Genomic DNA, 26,335 nt, shown 5'->3' on the forward strand with positions numbered 1-26,335 from the left:
GAATTCTACCATCAATATTCATCAGTTTAACATCCAAAAAGGTGATTTCCTCTACTGAACAAGACATTTCAAACTTAAGGAAGCTGGTGCTATTTTGTAGATGTTCATCAAATAGCTCCAATGCCTCCCTGCTACCTCTCCACAACAATACTATGTCAACTACAAAGCATTTGTAGTGCATTAAAGTACTATTGTAACACTCATTTTTATTAGAATCAAAAATAGTATATTCTTCCCATCTAGCCAATACTATGTTAGCATAGCTGTTGGCTACAGGTGTGCCCATAGCTACTCCTGAAGTCTGATGATACACATCATCCCCAAACATGAAAACATTATTTTGTAGAACAATCTCCAATAAAGAACTTAGCAGTGAAATTTTGTTTGCTGTAAAAGTACTGTGCTTAATACGTTTCAATAAAGGTTTAAGTTGCTGGTCTAAATATTTTGAGATTGCTGTAGTAGCCCATTGTTTTCCTGAGACTATGGGTCTCATTGGGGGGTGAAGCAAGTTTTTATGAAGTTTGGGCAACCCATATATGACTGGGCAAACAGGATGTTCTATATAAAAATAATAATACTGTATAGGGGTAATTGCTAGTTGCATCAAATAGTCATACAATTCAGTTTTAATCCTAGAAATCATTCTGATAATATCAAGATGCGTAAACGCTCCCAAATGGGTAAATACCGCTTGGCTTGCAAACAGTAAAAAGTAAAAAAGTCGAAATAAAACAGCTAAGAGGCAACCATGACACGACTGCAAATCCAGTATAAACAGCTATAAGCTGAGTACGATATACTCCATTTGAAAGGAATACTCAGTTTGTAAAAAATAAATTCTGATTTTATTTGGCATGCAACAAGTAAGCGCTTTCACATAAGCTTCGTCAGACCGTTAAAATTCAAAAATTCTTTCAAACATATCTTTTTATATATAACAGTCACGTTAGTCAATTAAGCATTTTTCAATTAAACATTTAAAGATACATCCTCATACTAACAATGTTGCTAAAATTGTTGCTACAAATCCCTTCTTTCACTTAAAATTAAGCGTTCTGAAGGAATGTAAACTGCTCCCACAGTTAATACCTTTGCTTTGACACCAATAGCTGTCTCGATACTTAAATCCTTGCCTGGTCAATCACAGCCAAATCTATAAACTAGTTAAATCCAAACATGTCCGCATATTATACTGTGCACTGAGGACAGTTACAAGTTAGTATACATACATTGTATATTATACATATAGCTTACTGGTTGCTCATTTGGGCATCATCCTAAATAACACCTCAAAGTACTGTATAAACCCAATAGGGTCTAAATATAAAATACATTCCAAAACAATGAAATCAGAATATAACTGCGCAGTGGTGCGCGCATTCAAACCAAGATTGGAATATACATAAATTATATACATGTATAAACATTCCTGTCCAACCTTGGTAGCATCCTAAATCAAAAAGATTAGTTTAAATCAGACAGTGGTGCAATAATTCTTGAACTGTTAATGCATTCAGTATGCACATTAACCATTCTTCACTATTTCGCGTAAAGTCCCCATCTTAGGGGTCTGACTAATACGTATGAAAGGCGTCTAAATTCCCAAACTCCATATAACAAGTATATGCAGATAAAAAATATAAAAGATATACAAGAGATGGTATGACAACCTACTAACAATACAATAGTGAAAAAATATATATGTATATATAGACGTGCATCTCTATCTAATTCATAATGCAGCACAAATATGAAAACAGTGCAAAAGCACTAACTTGTACAACAGCATTAAACTAAATGTACAATTCCGTACCACAAAATCATACAAATAATTAAGGATGCCATCTAATATACTTTAAAAACATAAATAAGGTGCAGTCTATTTAAATAACCACATATGAAAACGTTTCAATAGCCAAATCTAAAAACGGAGCAAAAGCATTACTTGCGTGGCAACACTTGAACTGATTATAAAATCCTACGCCACAAGATCCATCTAACATGCTTTAAGCCCGTGTATGAGACGCAGAACTATTTCTGTAGCCACATTCAAATTCTAAAAACCACAACATGTAAGATATGTGTGATTTTTAGCAACAATTTTAGCAACATTGTTAGTATGAGGATGTATCTTTAAATGTTTATTTGAAAAATGCTTAATTGACTAACATGTGACTGTTATATATAAAAGGATATGTTTGAAAGAATTTTTGAATTTTAATGGTCTGACTAAGCTTATGTGAAAGTGCTTACTTGTTGCGTGCCAAATAAAATCAGAATTTATATTTTGCAAAGGGAGTATTCCTTTCAAATGGAGTATATCGTACTCAGCTTATAGCTGTTTATACTGGATTTGCAGTCGTGTCATGGTTGCCTCTTAGCTATTTTATTTTGACTTTTTACCCTATAAATCATTCTATTCAGCTCAATAACATTTATAACCTTAAATGTTGCACTGTCATTTAAGAATTCATACATCAGTTCTTGACACTGTTGTACATTTTGTCAGCTGGTTTCAGTATAATATCAGTCCTTTTAACTAAATCCATTAATACTTTTCTTTCACTAACATTCAAGTTGTGAAAACTAGATTTTCCATTAAAAAACAGATCATAAACATCATTCTCACATAGATGTAAAAAGGCTGCAACAGTCACTGTACTATTAGACAGGAAAGTACTACTAATTTTTATGGCATTTTCAGTACTGGTATTATTGTTCCCAAATAACATTTTCAAATCTAAATTCCTAGCAAACATTCTTAACTCTGTAATACTATCATTCAATAAGACATTACCAGATGGAATAAAAGTTAAACCCTTGGTCTAGTAAGATCAGTACCATTTCAGAAAATTCAAAACCAGACAAGTTAACAACAGTATGTCCTGCTAAGTCTTTCTGCTTCTTGTTATAGGGCCTACCTTCGGTCTTGCCCCCAAGTCTTTCCTTTGTGGTGTTCCTCTTTGATTGCTTCGGTCTCTCTCCCTCTGCTGCACCTGTATTGGAAGCTGTAGGCTTATTTTTAAATTTGTTTCGCCTAAGAAACTACTTGTTGTCTCAGTGGCAGTAGTAGTGCTGTTATGAACCTCACCAGTATGGTTTCCATCAGCCAACACTTCTTGACCTGTAGATTTACTTGCAAAAGAGCTTAAGCTGTAACAGCTTCCCTATATGCATAGCAGCTCCTTCATGTGCATTAAATAATGCTGTATGACTTGCAGCAAAAGAGCCCTCTCTTCTAGATTGCTGTGGCTGAGCATTTGCATGATTTGCACTTATATTTGATGAAATAGGAGCCCTCACAGTTTCCTCTCTCAGCCAAGAGAAAGTCAGATGTCTCTAATCAGCTTTCGCTTCTTGGTAGAGACTAGTTTGCTCTCAAACTCAGCAAGCTTATCTAACACATTGTGATACTGTTGAGTAAGCCTCTCAAACTCAGTACAAGTAACGATTTCATTTTCTTAGTGCAAAAGTCATGCTTTATATCTGTAAAAAAACGTCATTCATAATCCACATATATTCCATACTGGTATGTAGATTAAGTTCCTGCCATTTCTTTAATAGAGTGGGATATTTGTTCCCATAAGTCGACATTTTGGTTATTCTCAGCCCTCTTGGCACAATGCCGATCTCTAGATAAGCTGAGAATGAAAGTCTCTGCCACTGCAGTCTCTCATACGTCTGAACCAACAGTTCATGCATTTTATGTAAGCATTCTTCTCTTTCAGAATCATTAGCAGGTACAGTCACATTCATATTCTCAGAAGTGGCAGATTGAAAAAGTAGCAAAAGAGGGTTCTCACCAACAGTTAACATTTTCTTTACAGATAATCCACTCATCTTAGCATTTAGAATAATTCCTTCTCACAGGCTGGCTGTTTAAAACAGGTTAAGGATGTGCTATTCTCACCAACAAAGCAAGCATACAAAGCCCAAGGAACAGGTGTAGAATAGCTAGACGTACTGGTGAACCAACACAAAATTAAATCCAGTAACAAAAGGCACATCACGACCATTCATATAAAAGGTACAGTTGTGTACACTTACCATAAATGTAGATGTTCGAATGTATTCACTGTTGCAGTCATCACATTTGGGTTATCTGTTTCCAATAGCCCTCAGCTGGCCTGATTAACAAAGTCTTGAGTCCTGCATCGGTTGCTGTCCCTTCTTCCATGACGTCAGGTCATCAAGGGTATAAAACATGCAGCCGACGCCATTACATCAGTTTTTCTTGTCCCAGATGTCAGGTGCACCCTAACGGGAAGCAATTAAATCTACCAATATACAAGGTTATACCGCCAACTAAAAAGCAAATACACCAAAAAGCTTTTGAGCATAGTAAAGGAGAGTAGAGTTACAGCCAAAAGAAATAAGTGGGCTGGAGGGAGGGTAACCAGGACTGCAACAGTGAATGCACTCATACATCTACATTTATGGTAAGTGTACACAACTGTACTATGTTCTTTGTGTTTCACTGTTGCAGTCATCACATTTGGGTAGATTCCCAAAGCTAAGGATGGGAGGAAGAATTTAGATAGCATTAGGACCAGCTATAAGGCCCTGAAAGACTGCAGTTGCAAAGCCAGCTCCGGATTTAGAGAAAATTGGCAGATGGCAATGCTTGGTGAAAATATGTACAGAACTCCAGGTAGCAGCGTCTAGGATGTCCGTGGTAGGGACGCCTCTGAGAAAGGCTGTAAAGGTAGATGCAGCCCTGGTTGAGAAGGGTCTGATCCCCTGTGGGATAAGTTTTCCATGGTGCTTGTAGCAGAAATAAATGCAATGGCCTATCCATTTGGAAAAGGGCCACACTGGACACCACCTTGGGCATGAAGTAGGGACTGGTCCTGAGGGACACCCTGTCCGCATGAAAGATGATGAAAGGCTCCACTGACATGAGGGCCTGTAATTCAGAAACCCTTCTTGCTGAAGTGATTGCTAAAAGGAAAGCTGTTTTCCAAGAAAGGAATTTTAAGTCTGCAGTAGCAGCTGGCTCGAAAGGAGGAAGAGTGAGTTTCTCCAAGACAAAGTTAAGGTCTCAGGTTGGAGTTGGAGGTCTCCTGGGTGGTCGTAGATTTTTGGCCCCTATGAGGAACTCCTTGAGCAGTGGATAAGAGAAGAGGGGTGGTTCTGCGTTATAATGAGCTGAAATGGCGTGAATCTTGATGGAGGAGAAAGACAGATCCTTGTGAAGCATCTCAGTTAAGTATTGTAAAATCTGAGGTAAATTGGGCACTGCTGTGCTCATCCCTCGAGATTGGTTCCAGACACAGAATCTTTTCCATTTCTCAGCATAAGATTTTCTAGTACTAGGCCTCCTTGCCTCTAAAATGATATCCATCACTGGTTTATTGAGGGATGGTAAAGGAGAGATTAGGTAATTAGCCAGGCTGCTAGGTTCAGCGTTTGAAGCTGAGGGTGCAGAATCTGGTTCTCCTGCTGAGACAATAGGGTAGGAGTCTGACTTAGGTGCCATGGGGCCAACAGTGACACACTGCACAAGAGGGGGTACTAGTGTTGGCGTGGCCAGTCTGGTGCAATCAAAATCGTCCTTGGTTTGTCTTGTTTGATCTTTATTAGTACTTTGGAGAGCAGAAGCAGAGGAGGAAAGGCATAAACTGATAGGTTTTTCCAGCTGAAGGACACAGCATCCACTTTCTTGTTTGTGGGGAGTCCCTGTTGAATTGAAAGGTCTGGGGGGAGGCAAACAGGTCTATATATGGGCTCCCCCATTTGCTTGTCAACATGTTGAAAATCCTTGGTTCCAGTTTCCACTCGTGTGGGTCCATGAGGTTTCTGCCTAGTTCATCTGCCAGTGTATTTAGTTTTCCTGGCAGGAATTGAGCTTGTAGAGGCACTTCACAGCTCAGGGCTGTGTTCTACAATGCCATGGCTAGTCTGCAGAGGGGGTAAGAATGTGTACCCCCCTGCTTATTTATGTACCACATAATAGTGGTGTTGTTCGTCTTTACCATTAATTGTCCTGGAAGAATGTGGTCCTTGAAGGCTTTCAGAGCATTCTGTACAGCTAACATTTCTTTTTGATTGATATGCAAGTGCATTTGACTTGGGTTCCATTTGCCCTGAATGCACTTCCCTGCCAGGTGAGCCCCCCATGCATAATCTGTTGCTAGGGTATGGGCGGCAGGGGGTAGTTTGAATGGTAGTCCCTTGTTTTGGTGGCAGGCCTCTGCACACCAAAGAAAGTCTAGGCGTAGGCAAGGTATGATAGGAATCATTGTTTCTAGAGCCTGAGAATGTTAACACCATAGACTTTTTAGATACCGTTGTAGTTTCCTCATATGCAGTCTTGTATATGGAATTAGAAGAATGCAGGAGGCCATGAACCCCAAGGCTTGTAAGTATTCGCCTTGCAGATAGCAGGGTTTTTGTGGCCACTTGTTTGAAGTAGGTTGTCAAATGAATTTGTTTCTCTGGTGTGAGGAAAGCCATATGGAAAGTTGTATTCAAGCTTGCTCCCAGGAATATAATTTGTTGACAGGGTGCCAGGTATGATTTCTTTTTGTTTATGGTGTACCCCAGAGAAGTTAGCACCCTTTGTACAAAGGCCAGATGATTCAGAAGTATGTCCTGGCTTTCTGCCTGAATTAGACAATTGTCCAGGTATGGGTATACTTGAATATTTCTTTTCCTGCAAAATGTAATGACTGGAGAGAGGCACTTTGTGAATATCCTGGGTGAAGCAGATAAGCCAAAGGGCATTACGGAGAACTGATATTGTGTGTAGCCTGGTTTGAAGCACAGGTATCCTCTGCAAGATTCCCTGATTGGGATGTGCAGGTATGCTTCCTTTAAATCTAGTATTGCCAACCAGGCTTCTTTGCCTAGCATAGGTAGCAACTGGTGAAGAGTCAGCATCTTGAATTTTGGAATCACCCAAAAGGTGTTTAGAGTAGACAGGTCCAGGATAGGATGCCATGAACGGTCTTTTCTGGGTGCCAGGAAAAGTCTCGAGTAGAAACCTTGTCCCTTTTCCTCTTCTGGTACCAACTGAATAGCCCCCATGCTTAAGAGAGAAAATACTTGCTTTTGGATCTCTGCCCACTGACTTGGGGGTAGATCTGGCCATCCGCTTGGTGTTGGTAACGTGTGGAAGTGAAATCTGTATCCCTGGGACACTATATTTAAAGCCCATTTGTCCTTGTCCTGGATAATGAGTCCCCAGTTCTTTGCATGAAGAACAATCTTTCCCCTCAAAGGGACAGTCAGTTGAGAAGTGCTTGGAAGTTTTGAAAAGAAGTCATTGAGACAGTTTACCATAGAGGGGAGTTTTACTACTACCTGATTTAGAAGTGGAGGCCCCCCACTGCTTAGTCCTGTGTGTACCCTGGGACTGAAGCCTGAGAGCTCTGCTGGATCTGGGTTTGGACTGAGAAGGTTTGGAAGAGGCAGGAAAGGACCAATTCTTGGAAGGCCAATGCCTACTAAACCTTGGGGGTTGTACTTGTAAAAAATCTTTTAACAGTTTGCATAGATTTAGCTTTTTCCTCCATCTTTTTAAGAACTTCTTCTGCCTTGTTGCCAAACAGGCAGTTCTGGTTTAAGGGAACATCCAGTAATTTTACTTTAACGTGATCTGGCAAGGATTGCTCCTTAAGCCAAACATGCCTTCTAAGCACAGACCCAGTTACATCAGCCCTGCAAGATGCCTCTAGTGACTCAAAACCAAATTGCAAAGCATGTTTTCCAACTTGTTCAGCTGAATGCAGTAAATCCTGTAAATTCTTATTTCAGCACAATCAGGAATCAACATAATTTTCTGTTTAAGCAATCCAATAATATGCTGCTGATACTTTAACATATGAAACTGGCAGTTTAAGGCCCTAATGGCCAAAGTTGCAGAAGTATACACCTTCTTAACTCATCTATCCAGTGCCCTGGAGTCTCTAACAGAGGGGGTAGGATTTTTGGCAGTAGTAGCTTTAATGCCCTTGGGTCCCTGTGAAATGGTCTCAGGATCAGCAGTAGGATTTTTTAAAAAGGAACTTGTGAGAGTCAGGGAGCCTGTAATATCTATCAGGTTTTCTGGGAGCAGGAGGTAGAGAGTCAGGGGCCAAGCTAGACACCAAAAAGGCATCATCAACAATGTCTAGTACAGGATGTATGGCTAAAGGCCTGTGCTGTGGCAGTAATAAGAAATCCCTACGCCTCTTTTTAGAATCAGAGAAATCCTGACTTTCCCAATGAAATGCTCCCTGAGAGTATGCAAGGTTTCACCAAAAGAGAAATCCTCTGGATGAGAAGCAGAGGGAATAGAGTCCTCAGCCTCAGAATCCTCATAGGTAGATAAGGGTAAATCCTGGTCATCAGAGGAAACAGAAAATTCAGAATCCTGGTCAAAAGTATCAAGAGCAAACTCAGTCCTAGGTCTCTTAGAAGGGGAAGGCTGGCTTCCCCTGATTAAAGTAATAAAGTCTTCAGTCATTCTTATCATTTGCTTTTTAGGCATAGAGTCCTGACCATGCGGTCTGGGCGTCATTTTTCTATGCATGGTTCAGGATTTAGGCCTTGAAGAAGAAGATGTCATCAGTTTAATACGTAAGTAAGTAGGCCTGAATACACCCTCAGAAGCCGGTGCCTGTACAGCGACGTCGGACCCATTCAAGGTAGAGACATCCCCAGGTTCCACAGTTGAAGCATCTCGTGGCATAACGGACTCCGAATGGGTCTCAGTAGAGGCCTGCGAATCTGAAGTAGTGGGTATCAAGAGCTGCGAATGCATCTCATTGAGTACCGGTGACTGGCTTAGGAGAAACGTCGGCAGCTTTGGACGTAGGAGGCCTGTCTCTGTCATTATCTTTGCGCTTTTTCGGAATGTCGGTAGTTGGTTGGCTTACCAAAGACATATCAGGATAATTGAACCGAACACCAAAATATTTAGAAGCGAAAATATACCGAGGACAGATAGTTCGTGGTTTAAATAAGGCACAAAACTGACAGCGAGGTAGGTCGTGGTCAAGGCCTAGGCAAGTAATACAGTACGAATGAAAATCTTTATGAGGTATTTGCTTTCCACAAGTAATGCAATTACTTACTTTTACTGACATCAGTTTAGAGCAAGAAAAAGTTTCCCCAACAGGGTACTTAGCTTTTAGTTGAAGACTTTGGTTCTGAAACTCGAAAATTAAAATTTCAGGAGTAGGCCGACCGGCACTTGCGAACTGATTCTGCTTCAGGCACCGCACGGCATGAAAGACTGATGTAATGGTGTCGGCTGCATATTTTATACCCCTGACGACCTGATGTCATGGAATAACGGACAGCAACCGACGCAGGACCCAAGACTTTGTTAATCAGGCCGACTGAGGGCTGCTGCAAGCAGATAACCCAAATGTGATGACTGCGACAGGGAAACACGAAGAACATCAGGGTTTATTACATCAAGCTTTCGAGTTGAAACTCTTTTTCAAGAATGAATCCATACATTAAAACCACAGAGTAAATATACACCACCAGCCAATCACGTAACATAACTCATAAACACTTTATATATAATTATGCAATTTATATATAATTTATATAATTAACTAAACCTAGTTTATTAGAAAACTTCATTAAAAACAATAGTCAACTTACTAAAATACTTCATTACAACATAAAAAACTTCATAAAACAAATATAGTATTCTGATATATGCGTGTTTTAATTTTAAAATGGGTTTAATACTATTAGTTTTATTAAGCCCTGGGTAGACATCAGATCTAAACAAGTTTATCCATTTGTATTCTGCTCTCCCTGTGGCATTCACAATGTCCACTCCCCTCTTATTCTTGTAAACTCTGCAGTATCCTATACATCCCATAACACAAGTCAATTTTACTTTTAAGGCATTTGGGAAGTGTTTATTTGGCTAATTGTGAGAAATGTTTACATTTTTATATTGGAAAAAACAACTGCAAATTTAAGGAGAGAATTGCCTCCCATTTATCTGACATAAGAAGAGGGGTTGAGACAAATGCACTTGGCAAGCATATTTTACATTGTGGAAATGAGCATGCCTTTAAATTTAGGATACTGCAGAGAGTTTACAAGAATAAGAGGGGAGGGGACATTGTGAATGCCACAGAGAGCAGCATACAAATGGATAAACTTTTTTTAGATCTGATGTCTACCCAGGGCTTAATAAAACTAATAGTATTAATTTTAAAATTAAAACAAGCATATGTCAGTTAGAATACTATATTTGTTTTATGAAGTTTTTTATGTTGTAATGAAATATTTTTGTAAGCTGACTGTTGGTTTTAATGAAGTTTTCTAATAAGCTAGGTTTAGTTAATTATATATAAACTGCATAATTATATAATGTGTTTATGAGTTATGTGATTGGCTGGAGTTGTATATTTACGCTGTGGTTTTAATGTATGGATTCATTCTTGAAAGAGAGTTTCAACTTGAAAGCTTGATGTAATAAACCCTGTTTTATATGGATGGTCGTGCTGTGCCTTTTGTTACTGGACTTAATTTCCCAGAAGAGTACTTATCTGTTAACTCTCTAAGCCAGGCCTAATCTACAACTGATCCTTCATAGGTTCATACTAGGCTATCTGCCCTAGGGCATTTATAAGCCTAGCCAGAATGTGTTTGGCTTTCGCCACCCATTTTAAATTTATTTTGCTATGCCCTTTTTCGAGGTTAGTATACTGTGCCTCTGTCTAACAGTGACACAGAAGTGATACCCGGGGTAAACCTATGATCTCCCATCCACTCATCAAGATTCCTCTTGAAGACAGTCAATGAGGGACTCTGCCTAACCTGGACTGGGATTTTATTCCAGAGTGAAGGGAGCATCTGGGTTATGAATCTGTCCCTCCAGCATGTCCTATTTATTTCAGTGCTGAGGTTCAAGTCTCTCGAGCGCGTAGCTCGATGGGATTTGGATTTTCTGAGGTGCAGCATGTCCATTAATTCCGGGTTGGACATGGCTTATCGTCAGGCACAGATCGCCTCTGAACAGGCGGTATGCCACTGAGTAGAGCTGGAGTTTCTTTAACCGGGCAGCATATGGCATCTGTTTGAGCCCTTTGATCCTCTTGGTGAGGTACTTTTGGGGTCTTTCCAGTTGCTGCAGGTGTCTGGTAAGGTACATCCCAAAGGGGCATTGTACTCAATTATGGGCCTGATGAGGGATGAGTAAAGAGGCACAATGACCTCCCTGATCTAGATGTGAATCCCTTCATGATTAGGTGGGCTATATAAAATGTTTTTCTAACCACTTTGGCCACGTGGTTGTCAAATGAGAGATTGCTATCAACTTGGGTCCCCAGGTCCCTAATTACTTCTTCTGTACTTAATGGATTACCACCTATGTGGTAATTTGTGGCACTTTGTTTTGCCAAAGGGATGACTATACACTTTTTGGCATTTAGCTTGAGGCCACGGCTCTGGCACCAGTTGTCTGTTTCTATGAGGCCCTTTTGGAGGATGCTTGTGTCGGCTGGAGAGTCAATTATGGCGCCCAGTTTGCAGTCATCTGCGAACTTGGTCAGCCACAGTCCTTCCGTGTTGGCCTGTACCTCCGAGAAATATATACCGAACAAGGGAGGTCCCAGGACTGAGCCTTGTGGGACACCACTTGTAACTGGTTTGGAGTCTGACATGGCTCCAGCAATTCTAACCATGTGGGTTCTGTCCTTGAGCCAGTTTGCAATCCATCTAGTGACATAGGGGTTTATATTTAAGTTGGTGAGCTTATCTATAATGCCCGAGTGGGGTATTGTATCGAAGGCTTTTGCGAGGTCCAGGTAGGCTGTGTGGACCACCTTCCCCCGTCAATGGCCTTGGTGACTGTTTCAAAGAAATCAACCAGGTTTAAGAGGCAGGATCTGCCCTTAACAAAGCCGAACTGGGTAGGATCCAGTGTTTGTAGGTCCCCAATATTTTTATTTATGAGGTCCATGATGATCCTTTCCATAGCTTTGCAGACCAAGCTAGTCAGGCTTATGGGGCGATAGTTTCCAGGATCCGTTGAGGCACCACCTTTATGGAGAGGGACCACTGTTGCTGTCGCCACTCTTTGGGCACATATCCTGTAGTAAGGCTGAGATTGAACAGTAGTTTTATGTTTGGGTTTAGCTCTTCTTGGAGTTCATGTAGGGCGCAGCCGGGACACCGTCTGGTCCCATTGATGCTGTGTTTTTGCTTTGGAGAGGCGGCTCTTACCTGAGCATCTGAGATGTCAGGGGCAGCACTCTGCTTGGATAGATATTTGCACTTTTGGTGGGGAGGAGAAGTTTGCTGAACCTGTCAGCTAGAATGTTGGCAATGTCTGTGGGTTCGTGTATTTTTGTCATTTTGGACTAATTCTGAGCATATCTGGGAATTACCACCCAGGTTCCTAACATAACTAAAGAAAGCCTTGTGATTATCCTTAGTGTCCTGTGCAATTTTTCTCTCGAAGCTGGCCTTAGATAATTTTATGTGTGCCCGTAGTTTTTTGCGAATACTGATCAGTGATGCCTTCCCTTTTTGGGATTTTGCTCTATCATTTAGTAGCTTCCTCCTTCTATTGTATAGTTTGTTTATGGCTGGGGTCCACCAGACAGGACGTCTGCCTTTGGAGGATTGGGTCTTGGTTTTATTTGGGATCGCATGATCCATGCATTCCTGAAGGTGTTCATAGAATGCGTTTATAAAGGATTCTGCGGTCTGGGCCATATTTTCCACAGGCCCGGGGGCTTTAAAGGATTCCACCTCGGTTTTGAGGAGTGTGAAATTTGCTTTAGAGAAGTTTTTCACTGTGGTTTTCTGGGCAGGGGGTGGGGTCGGGATGTGAATATCCAGTGAGATTAGTTTATGGTCTGATCTTACCAGTGAGGATACACTTCTGGTCTGGAGCATAGAGTCCCCATGTTGGTGATGATCAGGTCCAGTATGTTTTCCCCTCTTGTGGGAGTGGTAACAAGTTGTTCCATAGCATTTGAGTTTATAAATTCTAGGAACCTTTGGGCTAGGGTGTTGGAGCTAGACTAATGCTCCCAGTCTATGTTTGGGTAGTTGAAGTCGCCCAATATAATGGTGTTTGGAGAGACCTTCATATTTTCCAGTGTTCTCAGGAAGGCCGAGTGGGGTTCCTGGGTTTGGGTGGTCTGTAGCAGGCTATAAACTGGAAGGCAGTTTTACCCACTGTTAGTTGCACATGGATAGTCTCTGATGCTTCGTGTTTTGCCACCAACCTGGAGGTGTGGGTATCTTTGATGAATATCGATACTCCCCCTCCTTTTGTGGTTCGGTCCAAGTTTTGGGGCGAAAGCATGGTATGAGGTATAACCTGGTAGTGCTGGGGTGCTCTCAGGAGCCCTGAACCAGGTTTCTGTTACTGCACAGATATCGATGTTCTCCATGCTAAGGAGAGTTTCAAGTGCGTGCATCTTGAGGTTTAGACTTCTGGCATTGAGTAGCATTACTCTTAGTTTCTTATCCCTTGTGATACCTATGGAGGTGGGTTTGTCTTTTGAGCCTTGCTTAAAAAAGGCACTATGGGGGTAGCAAGAGCCTTTGCCAATATCCGAAAGCCCAGGGGTGACAGGTGCAAGCCGTCCCTAGCGAAGCATCGTGGCTTGTCGAGCATATCATCCCAAGCTGACAGGCATTGGATCCCCTTTGAATGACACCAATTGTTGAAATTGATCATCTTGTCTTCATATTGTGGCATCATTCTTGGTGAGGGTAAGATGCTACTCAAGGTCAGGGTCATACCGGCCTGGCTACATGCTCAGAGAGCTCCTTTATGTCTCTTTTCATGTAGTCCAGGGAGGTACGTCTCAGGTCATTCACACCAGCATGGACAATGACTGAGTCATATTTGTACTTGCCTTGGAGTGACCTGAGTGCTTGTGTTATGTGGCGGATCCTAGCGCCCGACAGGCTGCTCACCATGACCCTCTCCTTGTTCAGCCTGGTGAGCGGGACGTCAGTGTGCCTGACGATAGAGTCACCTATTACAAGTGTATCAGGTGTGTTGTTTAGTCTTAAGGGCTGTGACTGTTTGGCACACTGGCTTTGTGAGATATGTGTTGCACGTGTTTTGTTTTGGGGTAGCGGCTGCTTGGGTGTCTGCTTTGGAGGTCTCTGCTGCTTGGCAGATCTTTATTTAGAGCCTCCAGTATGTTTTTGTGTGATTATGTGTTTGGTTTGCTGTCGTGGTAGGTCTGTGTGAGACTGGAATTGTAGTGAGTGTGGTTTCCTTCTCCTCCTGACTGGTTATGCCAGTACTGAGTTGAGAGAGCTTAGCCTCCAGTTTGGCTATATGGTTGCATCTCTCACATGTGTTGGAATTTGTTGGGAGGAGGAGAGGGTTGTCTGTGTACATGAGGCAGTTGTAACATTGCCTCAAGATTCCCAGATTCACCAGCTGGACCGGAGAGGAGATTGACAACTGACCTTTGGACATGCTAGAATAATATTGGGAATTCCTTAATAATTGAAAACCAGGGCCAGTGGGGAGTGAGGGTGTAGTGCTTTTAATTTTTAGTGCTGACTTATATAATTGCTTTAGTGAGCAAGTGCCAGGTAACTTAAGTGCAATGTGTTACAGGTAACAAATGCAAAAACGACAAACAGTAACTTTCTTTCAAGTGAAACAAGGAAATAAGTACAGTAAGCAATGCAGATATCACTAGTGATCCACAGAAGCGTTGAGAAGCTGCGTATTAGGTGGAATTAGCGTTTCAGGGAAATAACAAGCAAACAAACAACAAGCATATAAACAAAGCTAGATTCAGCAGGCCTGGATCTAGTCTATGCTACAGCAAACAAGGTGTACCAATTTCAGAAAGATACAGTTCAAATATTCAGGCACTATAAACCTTTAACCAGAAATTCCCAGCTCAGAAGGGCAGAGTCCAGCCTCTTCTCCCACAAGAGTGCAGACCACAAACCTTCTTAGTGTAAAATAACTGGCCTGAAGCCCAAGTGCTTAAACCAGAACTAATTCACTTTAAGAATAACAGACACTGGGCTCTCAATCAGCAGTTCCCAACTTAGAAGGATGAAAGCTACCTGTCCTGCCACCACAGTGCATGCCACAAACCTTCCTAATGTAAAACAACTGGTCTGAAGCCTAAGTGCTTAATCCAAAAGACTTAGAATGATAGCTACACTTTAATCAAGTTACTACCAAGCAGTAATAAATACAATTGAATACTTTAGAGAATGCCTGGATTAGTGCTCAAGTTACAAAAACAAAGCTAGATCCAGCAGGCCCGAATCCAGTCTATGCCACAGCAAGCAAGGCGCACCAACTTCAGTAAGAAGCAGTTCAGATATGCATGCACTATAAGCCTTCAATCAGAACAATGTATTCGATCTTGAGTGAATTATGGCAAGAAAGAACTGAAGATGGCATGGGTGGGCATCCTTCTTATAACACTGATGTCCAGGTGGGAAGGGTATTCACTCAATGCAGCGGGAGAAGGTATGTGCTAAGCTCTGGAAGGTATGTTGGTGACATTCTGTAGCTGAAGTCTCAGGAGTTACTAGTACAACCGCGGACTATACCACGAAAAGAATGACCGAGTTCTCACCACTCACAGTTTTTTACAAAGTAGTAAACAAGTAGAAGATAAAGGCAGACTGAACTACAACTTGGGAAAATGCTTCCCCTTGCAATTTTCCTCAGCTGCACACAATCCTAATGTAAAAAAATCTAGCCTAAAAACACTTGACACAGAGAAGTGTACCATAATAAACATGGCAAAAATGTATGTAACACTGCAAGGAACTCTTTAGTCCACTTTCCCAGATTAACAGAGAGAACTGCTGGTCTATATTCTTACCAGTATGCTTGTCACTGGAGACATGAGAGAACAACTTAATGAATGAAGTCTTATCACAAACCAAGTCGTAAAAACTCCAGCTGATGCATCTGTCTATGGGGAAAAGCACCCCATGCAAGAGACAGTTTTCTCTGTACCTCTGCTATGACTATAATTAACTGACACAACTCTGGAGGTGAACAAGGAGAAATCTCCTCTACTTAAAGGAAACTAATGTAGATGAATCAGTATTTTCAATGAACCAGCCAAAAATGCCAATTCTCACAGCTGGTTATCAAAAATAATTGATGTCTTTTTGCTTTCTAACTGGGGATGCTTGAAGCCCTCTCGTACTTTACCTGTTCTTCCAGATCTCGGATTTCTCGCATGATTGTACCTGTATCTTCTATTGTCTGAATTAGCTGAGTGCAATTCTAAAAAAATGAAAGAAAACAGAAACAGCTTTTAGAACAGTAGTGGATGAAATCGTACATTATTAACATAAATAAAATCAACTTTTCCAGTGAGAAAATGTAAAGACACTACTGAACAAACCACTCCATCACTAAATTTGTATAAATGCATTATTTTGGTTTCCTCTGGGCTTATTATAAGCTAGTTAACAACTAGATAATTCCAGACTTTGGAGTGTTTTCATGGTGGAAACAGTAATACTGATCAGTAACATATGCAATGTACATGTGCAGAGATTAAAGGCAAGGGCCTAGATTGATGTGGCCATGTATTTTCAAGGAGAAGATTCACAATAATTTGGAATTTTGTCTCCATGAGGTGGTTCTAGGAGCTGTGAACAGACTAGGGAGGAAAGAGTGGAAATTCAAAATGCTGCGGTGGATGTAAAAAAGCAGATAGCAAAAAATTACAAAGGTGTGGGTCATAGCATGTATAATGCTGGTAAGGCCTAGGAATGGTATGTAAAAATGTGGCTCAGTAAAAGGAAAGTACAGCTGTGTACACTTACCATAAATGTAGATGTTTGAGTGTATTCACTGTTGCAGTCATCACATTTGGGTTATCTGCCTGCAGGTAGCCCTCAGCCGGCCCGAATACCAGAGTCTTGGGATTTCTGCATCGGATGCTGTCGCTTCTTCCATGATGTCAGGTCATCAGGGGTATAAAACATTCAGGCAAAGTACAGTTTTGTACCTACCATAAATGTAGATGTCCGAACTGGATAGCATCTGCAGTCATAACAACTGGGTTGTCCTGTCATCAGGCAGCCCTTCGGTCGGCCGGATTCCAAAGTCCGGGTCCGGCTTCGGCTGATGTCGCACTTCACCCGACGTCATCTCTGCTGGTCTTCGGGTATAAAGGCATCAGCCGACGCCATTTTCTTCAGTGTTTCTTGCCCCAGATGCCAGTTGCCCTCTTGGAAGTCTAAATTTTGGGTAAAAATGCCAATGTTTCCCAAAGGATAGAAGACAAACACAAAAAATAAGCATGTATGTACATATATACAAACAAATACACCATAAGAGACTCCCCCCCCACCAGCTAGCTATTAGGAGGGTAAATACCCTAGGAGTACCACAGAGGGGAAGGAGGGAAGGTAATCCTGACTGCAGATGCTATCCAGTTCGGACATCTACATTTATGGTAGGTACAAAACTGTACTATGTCCTTCATGGATGCATCTGCAGTCATAACAACTGGGTAGAATACCATAGCCAACTAGGGGAGGAGGAAGAATAGATTATAGTGTGGTTAGGATCCCTTGCAGTACAGCAGTGGCAAACCCTGCTCGGGATCTAGAATACAGAGGTAAATTATAATGCTTGGCAAATGTATGCACGGAGGTCCAAGTAGCCGCCTCAATAATGTCCTTGGTTGCCACTCCTCGTAAGAAGGCTGTGGTAGTGGCTGTTGCTCTTGTAGAATGAGGTCGTATGCTCTGTGGAATTGGTTTTCCATGGAAAGAGTAACAGAATCGTATGCAATTTCCTATCCATTTGGAGATTGTCTGTTTGGAAATTGCTTTTCCTTCCCTTCCTGTTGCATAGGCTACAAAAAGCTGGTCAGTTTTTCTGTCACTTTTTGTTCTGTCCAGGTAGTAACGTAGCTGTCTGTGTACATCCAAGGTATGCAGCATTCTTTCCCCTCTGTTTTGTGGGTTGGGGAAGAAGGTAGGTAGGTGGATTGCCTGGTTTAAGGACACTCTGGATACCACCTTAGGCATAAACGTAGGATTAGTCCTCATGGACACTCTGTCTTGGTGGAAGATTAGGAAGGGTTGTACTGCCATTAGGGCCTGAAGTTCAGAAACCCTCCTTGCTGAGGTTATTGCCAGTAGGAAAGCAGTTTTCCATGAAAGATGCTGTAGGTCTGCTGTTGCTGCTGGTTCAAAAGGTGCGAGTGTCAACTTTTTTAGCACAAAGTTCAAATCCCAAGCTGGCAGTGGTGGTTTCCTAGGAGGTTTTACATTCTTGATCCCTCTGAGGAACTGTCTGAGTAGAGGATGTGAGAAGACAGGTGGATCAAAGCTGTATTCTGCTGAAATAGCTGATGCATGTATCTTGATGGAGGAATAGGACAGGCCTGTATGTAGAAGCTCTGCCAAGTACTCCAGAATGTTAGCCATATCTATATTCGACACATCCTTCCCTCTTTCAGCACTCCAAATGACAAACCTTTTCCATTTCCCTGCATAGTTCCTTCTTGTTGAAGGTCTGCGGGCTTCAAGGATAATGTCTTTCACCCTTTGGGAGAGATCTGGAATAGTTGCTGCTATGTGATGTGCCATGCAGTCAGCTGCAACGTTTTTAGGTTTGGATGCATGATGCTGTAGTTGTACTGAGTTAACATCAAAGGCATCAGGGGTATTGGCCACATTTTGTCCCGAGACATGCTCCTCAGCAGTGGGTACCAGTGTTGTCTTGGCCAGTTTGGAGCTATCAGGATTATCCTTGGACGTTCCTCCTTGATTTTTAGTAATACCTTGTGTATCAAGGGAAGAGGTGGGAATGCATATGCTGTCAGGCCTTTCCAGCTGAAGGAGAGCGAATCCACTTTCGATGCAAGTGGATGGAATGTCCTTGTGCAGAATTTTTTGAGCTGGTGGTTGAGAGGGGAAGCGAATAGATCTATCTGTGGCATTCCCCATTTCTTTGCGATGGTCTTGAAGATGTCGGGTGTAGCATCCATTCGTGAGCATCCGAGGTGGTTCTGCTTAACATGTCTGCTAGAGTGTTCTCCTTTCCGGTACAAACATTGCCTGTAACTGGATGTTGTAGCTGAGTGCCAGGCTCCAAAGGTCCAAAGTCATTCTGCATAGGGGTATGAATGAGTGCCTCCCTGTTTGTTGATGTACCACATGACTGTGGTGTTGTCTGTCCTTATCATCAAATGGCCTTCTTTGAGAAATGGTCTGAATTTTTGGATTGCCAGTTTTACTGCCAGCATTTCTTTTAGGTTGATGTGCAGGTGAAGTTGGTCCTCGTCCACAATCCTTGCACGCATTTGTCCAGCATGTGAGCCCCCCATCCTAGGTCTGAGGCGTCTGTTGTGATGGTTTGGCTTGCTTGATATTTGTGAAAGGGTAAGCCTGGGTTTGACTGGCATGCTTGAGCCCACCATAGGAACTCCTGTTTTAGGCATGGAATTAGTGGAATTTCTGCTTCTAGGCTGTGCCTGTGTTGGGACCATAAATTCTTTAGGTACCACTGCAGTTTTCTCATATGTAGTCTGGCATGTGGAACCAAGATTATGCATGATGCCATGAAGCCCAAGGCCTGCAGAACTTTTCTTGCTGTTAGCTTGCTGTGATTTGTTAGTGCCAAGAAGTAAAGAGGGAGATCTTTTTGTTTTTCTGCAGCTAGGAATGCCATTTGTTTTACTGTGTCCAATTCCGCGCCCAAGAATGTCCTTGTTTGGGATGGAATCAGCCTTGATTTTTGCAAATTGACTGTGTATCCCAATGCTTGTAGCAAGTAAATGACCCTTTGTAAATCTGTTGTCAGCTTGCTTTTGTTGTCCCCTTGTAGCAGGCAGTCGTCCAGGTATGGATAAATTTGGATTCCCTGTAGTCTGCAGTGGGCGATTACTGATGCCAGGCATTTTGTGAATACTCTGGGCACAGTAGATAAGCCAAAGGGCAATGCTGAGAATTGACAGTGCTCTGATCCTGCAAGAAATCTGAGGTATCTTCTGCAAATTGGTCGAATGGGGACGTGCAGGTATGCCTCCTTGAGATCTAGAGTTACCAGCCAACACTCCTTGCCCAGCATGGGAAGAAGTTGCTGTAGGGTCAGCATCTTGAATTTTGGGACAATGATGTATGTGTTTAAGGTGGACAGATCGAGAATAGGTCTCCAACTTTTTACCTTTCTTGGAACTAGGAATAGTCTGGAGTAGAATCCTTTGCCTTGTTCTGTTATTGGTACTCTTTCCACAGCTCTCATCTTTGTTAATTGCAGTATCTGCTGTAGAGCTTCTGTTTTTTGATTTGGAGGTAGGTTTGGCATTCCTCTTTTGACTGGTATAGTGTGGAAGTGGAACCGGTAACCTTGGTCTATGGTTTGCAAAATCCACTTGTCTTTTGTGATATAGTGCCAGTTCTTTGAAAATAAGGTTAATTTTCCGCCTAAGGGTGCTGCTATTTGTTCCCTGGTAGGCTGAGTTAGAATCAAGTCACTGTGATTGCCCTGTTGTAGTGGTAGTGGCTGTACCTGTGGCTCTGTTATTACCTTGCCACTGTCGTCCTCTGTAGGCACTCCCTCTGGATTGATTTCTGCCTCTGGAACGTCTATTCCTGCCCCTTTGGGATCTTGTGGAGTCAGGAAAGGACCAATTTTTGGCAGGCCAGTTCCTGCTAAACCTTGGGGGCTGAACCTGCAAGAAATCTTTAACCGTTTGTACAGATTTTGCCTTTTCTTCCATTTTCTTCATTACTTGCTGGGCAGGTGTACCAAACAAACTGGTCTTATCCATAGGAGCATCTAATAACTTAGCTTTAACATGATCCGGTAAAACTTGTTCCTTCAGCCATGCATGCCTTCTTATCACTGTGCCAGTCATGGCTGATCTAAATGAAGCCTCCAGTGCATCATAGCCACATTTTAAGGAATGGTTACTAACCTGTTGTATGTTATTTACCATTTCTAATAGATTTTTCTTATCTATAGAGTCATCTGAGGATAGCTTTTTAGTTAACTGATCAAGCATAAACTCTTGGTATTGTATCATGTGAAACTGACAGTTTAAAGCTCTAGCTGAGAGAGTAGCAGAGGTGTAAACCTTTTGCCCCATCTGTCTAAAGACCTGGCTTCCCTTTCAGAAGGAATAGGGTTTTTGCTGTGGTTGAGGCTACTGCCTTAGGGCCCTGGGATATAGTTTGGGGTCTGCAAGAGGGCCTTGTATAGGTGATGATGAGTGTCTGGCACCCTGTAAAATCTATCTGGTTTGGCAGGTGCTGGAGGTAAAGAATCTGGTGCAGTGCAAACATCATTAAATGCATCGTCCACAACAGAGAGGACAGGAGGTATAGCTAAGGGCCTGTGTTGTGGCAGGTGCAGAAAAGTCCTAAGTCTTTTTCTGGAGTCTGAAAAATCCTGTTCCTGCCATTGGAATTGTTCTCTCATGGCATGTAAGGTTTCCCCAAAGGAGAATTCTTCTGGTGGGGAAGCAGCTGGAATGGATTCTTCAGCATCTGAGTCCTCAAAATTGGAGAAAGGAGCCTCTGGCTGGTCTGTAATATCTGAGTCTTCCGGAGAATCATCAGAGGACACAGGCTCGAGGGGCTCTGCTCTAGGTCTCTTTTCTGGGGGCTGAGAGGCCCTGTCTGGGTGAGATTGAGATCCCCTAATTAAGGAAATTAAATCTTCTGCCAGAGTAAGCATTTGTGAACTAGAAGTGGGCCTGGTTGAGGGGGGTTTAACAGGCACTGACTTAGTAGATTTGGCTGCTTTAGCCCTGGCGAAGGCCTTAATAGACATGGCTGCAGGAGGCCTAGCAGCACCACGTGCTGGGGTAGAGACATCCAAAGGGATGGTGTCTGATAAGTCACTAATAACCACTGTAGTGGGTAAAATTTCTGAGGTCGATTCAAGTAAGGTAACCGGAACCTCAGTAGTAGTCATTGATTCGGCTGTACTCTGATCAGTTTTCGGTTTCGCCGAAACCGAGACACTCATGATTTGCTTAACCATGGTTTCGGCGAAACCGCGGACCGCGAGTGTCGGTCTTTTCTTTGCGTTTTTAATAATTTGGGTAGTCGGAGGATCCGACGGCATAATGTACGCAAATTCAGAGCTGAAAAACTGTTCAGCAAACTCCGACCGACGTCTAAGCGTTCGTCGGTTGAAAGAAGCACAGGCCGAACAGGCTGCTACGTCGTGGTCTGGGCCTAAACAAGGCAAACAGTAAGAGTGGAAATCTTTATGAGGTATTTGTTTCCCACAAGTTAAACAGTTATTGACTTTTTCTGACATCGGCTGAGGCAAGAAAGAGTCCCCAACGGGGTACTTAGCTTTTAGAAGTCTTTGAAGGAGTATTCGGTAGTAGTAATCTCTGGATCTGACCGACCGGCACTTGCGAACCGCTTCTGCTTCGGGCGCCACGCGGCAAGAAAGACTGGAGAAAATGGCGTTGGCTGATGCCTTTATACCCGAAGACCAGCAGAGATGACGTCGGGTGAAGTGCGACATCAGCCGAAGCCGGACCCGGACTTTGGAATCCGGCCGACCGAAGGGCTGCCTGACGACAGGACAACCCAGTTGTTATGACTGCAGATGCATCCATGAAGGACATCGCCATTACATCAGTTTTTCTTGCCCCAGATATCAGGTGCCCCCAAAACAAGAAGCAATTACATGGTGTGGAACACCCCCAGCAAAAAGCAAATCACATGATATAAGATATGCCAAACAAAAAGGAGGGGTAGAAGAAAAGAGAAGTCAGGGAACTGGAGGGAGGGTAACCAGGACTGCAACAGTGAATACACTCGAACAGCTACATTTATTGTAAGTGTACACAACTGTACTATGTTCTTCGTGTGTCACTGTTGCATTTGGGTTGATTCCCACAGCTAAGGAAGGGTGGAAGTAGTTAAGAAGTACTAGGGCTGGCAATGAGGCCCTGTAAGACTGCTGTGGCAAATCCAGCTTTGGATTTAAAAAAGATAGGTAAGTGGTAATGCTTGGTGAAGGTGTGTACAGAGCTCCAGGTTGCAGCTTCCAGGATGTCCCTGGTAGGGACTCCCCTGAGGAATGCTGTAGAGGTAGATGTAGCCCTAGTGGAATGTGTTCTGATCCCCCTATGGGAAGGTTTCCCACGTTGTTTGTAGCAGAAATGGATGCAGTGTGCTACCCATTTAGAAATGGTTTGCTTTGAAATGGCCTTGCCCTCTGCCCCTGCAGCAAAGCTGACTAGCAGCTGGTAGATTTTCTGAGAGGCTGCCCTGTCCAGATAGAACCTAACCTGCCTGTGCACATCCAGGGAGTGCAGGATCCTTTCCCCTTTATTCTGAAGATTAGGGAAAAAAGTTGGCAAATGAATGGACTGGTTTAAAGCCACACTAGACACCACCATGGGCATAAAAGATGGGTTAGTCCTGAGGGAAACTCTGTCCGCATGGAAGATAATGAAGGGTTCCACTGCCATAAGGGCCTGCAATTCAGACACTCTTCTTGCTGAATTGATGGCTAGACGTAAAGCTGTTTTCCATGACAGGAATTTTACTTCAGCTGAAGCAGCAGGTTCAAAAGGCGGAAGCGTGAGCTTTTCTAATACAAAGTTAAGGTTCCAGGCTGGAGTGGGAGCTCTCCTGGGGGGGGGGGGGTTGGGGGGGGTCTTAAATTTTTGGCGCCTCTCAGGAACTGTTTTATCAGAGGATGAGAGAAGAGGGGTGGCTCGGTATTATAATGAGCTGAAATGGCAGAGGCATGAATCTTAACTGACGAGAAGGATAGGCCCTTGTGGAGCATTTCTGTTAAGTAATCAAGTATATGAGCTAAGCTGGGCACAGTCGTGTCCCTTCCCTGGGACTAGCTCCAGGAGCAGTATCTTTTCCACTTTTCCGAATAGAATTTTGTAGTACTAGGCCTCCTTGCCTCAAGAATGACCTCCAGCACCTGCTTACTAAGGGTTGCTGGTGATGAGTTCAGGGGATGAGCCAGGCTGCAAGGTTCAGGGTCTGTAGCTGAGGGTGCAGAACCTGGCCCGCCTGCTGGGACAGCAGGAAAGGAGTCTGAGGCAGGTGCCATGGTGGCAGTACTGTCAGACTTCGTAAAAGAGGGTACCAGTGCTGGTGTGGCCAGTCTGGTGCAATCAGGACTGTCCTTGACTTGTCCAGTTTGATTTTTAGTAGAACCTTCGAGAGGAGGGACAGAGGGGGAAAGGCATAGACTGAGAGGCTTTCTCAGGTAAAGGAAAGGGCATCCACTTTCCAAGCTTGGCTGTGGGAATTCTGGTGCAGTATTTGCTCAATTGATAGTTCTGAGGGGAAGCAAAAAGGTCCACCTCCGGTGCCCCCCCTCCACCTGTTCTTCAAAAGTTTGAATATTTTGGGTTCCAGTTTCCACTCGTGTGGGTCCATGAGATTTCTGTTTAAGTCGTCTGCCAGTGAATTTAGTTTGCCTGGCAGAAACTGAGCTTGCAGGTGCACTTGGCTGCCCAAGGCTGTGTTCCGCAGAGCCATGGCTAATCTGCAGAGTGGGTAGGAATGGGTTCCCCCGGCTTGTTTATGTACCATACAACTGTGGTGTTGTCTGTCTTTACCAATAGTTGTCCTGGAAGAATAAGGCCTTTGAAGGCTGTCAGAGCATTCTGTATAGCTAACATTACTTTTTGATTGATATGCAGGTACCTTTGATTTGGGCTCCATTTGCCCTGAATGCAATGCCCTACCATGTGAGCCCTGCATGCATAGTCTGATGCATCTGTTGTTAGGGTTAGGGCGGCAGGGGGTATAATGAAAGGGAGTCCCTTGTTGTGGTTGCAGGCCTCTGCCCACTAAAGGAACTCTATCCTTAAGCAAGGAATGATAGGAATCATTGTTTCCAGGTCCTGAGAATGTTGACACCAGAAACTTTTTAAGTACCACTGAAGTTTCCTCATATGCAGTCTTACATATGGAATTAGTAGAATGCAAGAGGCCATGAACCCTACGGCTTGCAGTATTTTTATTGCAGATAGTCAGGTTTTGGTGGCCAACAGATTGAAGTAGTTTGTCAAATAAATTTGTTTCTCTGGAGTGAGGAATGCCATCTGGGAAGTTGTGTTCAAGCTTGCTCCCAGGAATACAATCTGTTGGCTGGCTAACAGCTGTGATTTCTTTTCGTTGATGGTGTACCCCAGTGACGGTAGAAGTCTCTTTACAAATGCCAGGTGCTGTAGTAGCAATCGTCCAAGTATGGGTAAATTTGTGGGAGTCAGGTACTCTATAGTACCTGTCAGGTTTCCTGGGAGCTGGAGGCAAAGTATCAGGGGTAAGGCTGGATTCCAAAAAGACATCATCTACAATTTCCAGAACAGGAGGGATAGCTAGAGGCCTGGGTTGAGGCAACTTTAAAAATTCCGAGTCTCTTTTTGGATCGAGAGTAGCCCTGGCTCTCCCAGCAGAAATGCCTTCTAAGGGTATGCAGAGTTTCACCAAAAGAAAAATCATCTCGAGGGAAAGCAGAGGGAATGGAATCCTCTGCATCAGAATCCTCATAGGTTGACAAGGGTATGTCCTGGTAATCAGAAGGATCAGAGTGATTAGACTCCTGATCTGAAGAATCAGAAGGAAAATCAGTTATTGGTCTTTTTGAGGGGGAAGGCTGACTTCCCCTAATTAAAGTAATGAGGTCTTCAGCCATTCTAAGCATTTGTTTTTGAGGCATGTGGGCCTGAGAATGAGCTTTAGTCACCAGTTTCCTAGGCGTAGTGTGAACTTTAGGCCTGAGAAATTCTGTATTTTTGGTTTGAAACAAAGTCGTCGGTTTAATATGAAAGTCGGAAGGCCTGAATACACCCTCAGAAGCCGGTGCCTGCACAGCGGCTCCGGACCCATCCAAGGTAGAGACATCCACAGGTTCCATGGACGAAGAAGCATCTCAAGGCATACCGGACTCCGAATGGGTCTCACTAGAGGCCTGCAAATCTGTAGAAGTGGGTATCAGGGGCTGCGAAAGCACCTCACTGAGTCCTGGCAGACTGGCGACTAGCTTAACGGTAGTGTCGTTGCCAGTTTTGGACCTATGCAGTCTGTCTCTGTCTTTATCCTTATGTTTTTTCAGAAGATTGGTAGTCGGATGGCTTTTCAAAGCCATTTCAGCGTACGGAGATCGAGAGCGAAAGAATTTAGCTACAAAAATAGCCCGACGATGAATAGTTGCGTTGAAAAAGGGACAAAACCGACAGTGAGGGACGTTGTGGTCTGGGCCTAAACAGGTGACGCAGTAAGAATGAAAATCTCTGTGAGGTATTTGCTTTCTACAGGCAAGACAATTATTAATTTTTTTCTGACATTGGTTAGAAAAAGGATCCCCAACAGGGTACTTATCTTTTAGAAGACTTCAGGTCTGAAACTCAAAAATGAAAATTTCAGGAGGCGGCCA

At 43.0% G+C, this 26,335-nt stretch overlaps 1 protein-coding gene across 1 annotated transcript in view; it reads right to left on the reverse strand.

The window, feature by feature from the left end:
* The window catches only part of CCDC22 (coiled-coil domain containing 22), a 645,106-nt gene that overhangs the window by 110,907 nt on the left and 507,864 nt on the right, over positions 1–26,335 (reverse strand). Inside the window, exon 16 of the mRNA XM_044080125.1 lies at positions 16,139–16,213. Coding sequence (XP_043936060.1) covers positions 16,139–16,213 — 75 coding nt within the window. The remainder of the gene's footprint in view (positions 1–16,138; positions 16,214–26,335) is intronic.

This window comes from Protopterus annectens, chromosome 8.part0 (genome assembly GCF_019279795.1).
Source record: "Protopterus annectens isolate FY-2018-M chromosome 8.part0, PAN1.0, whole genome shotgun sequence".
In the NCBI taxonomy this organism is placed as follows: domain Eukaryota; kingdom Metazoa; phylum Chordata; order Ceratodontiformes; family Protopteridae; genus Protopterus; species Protopterus annectens.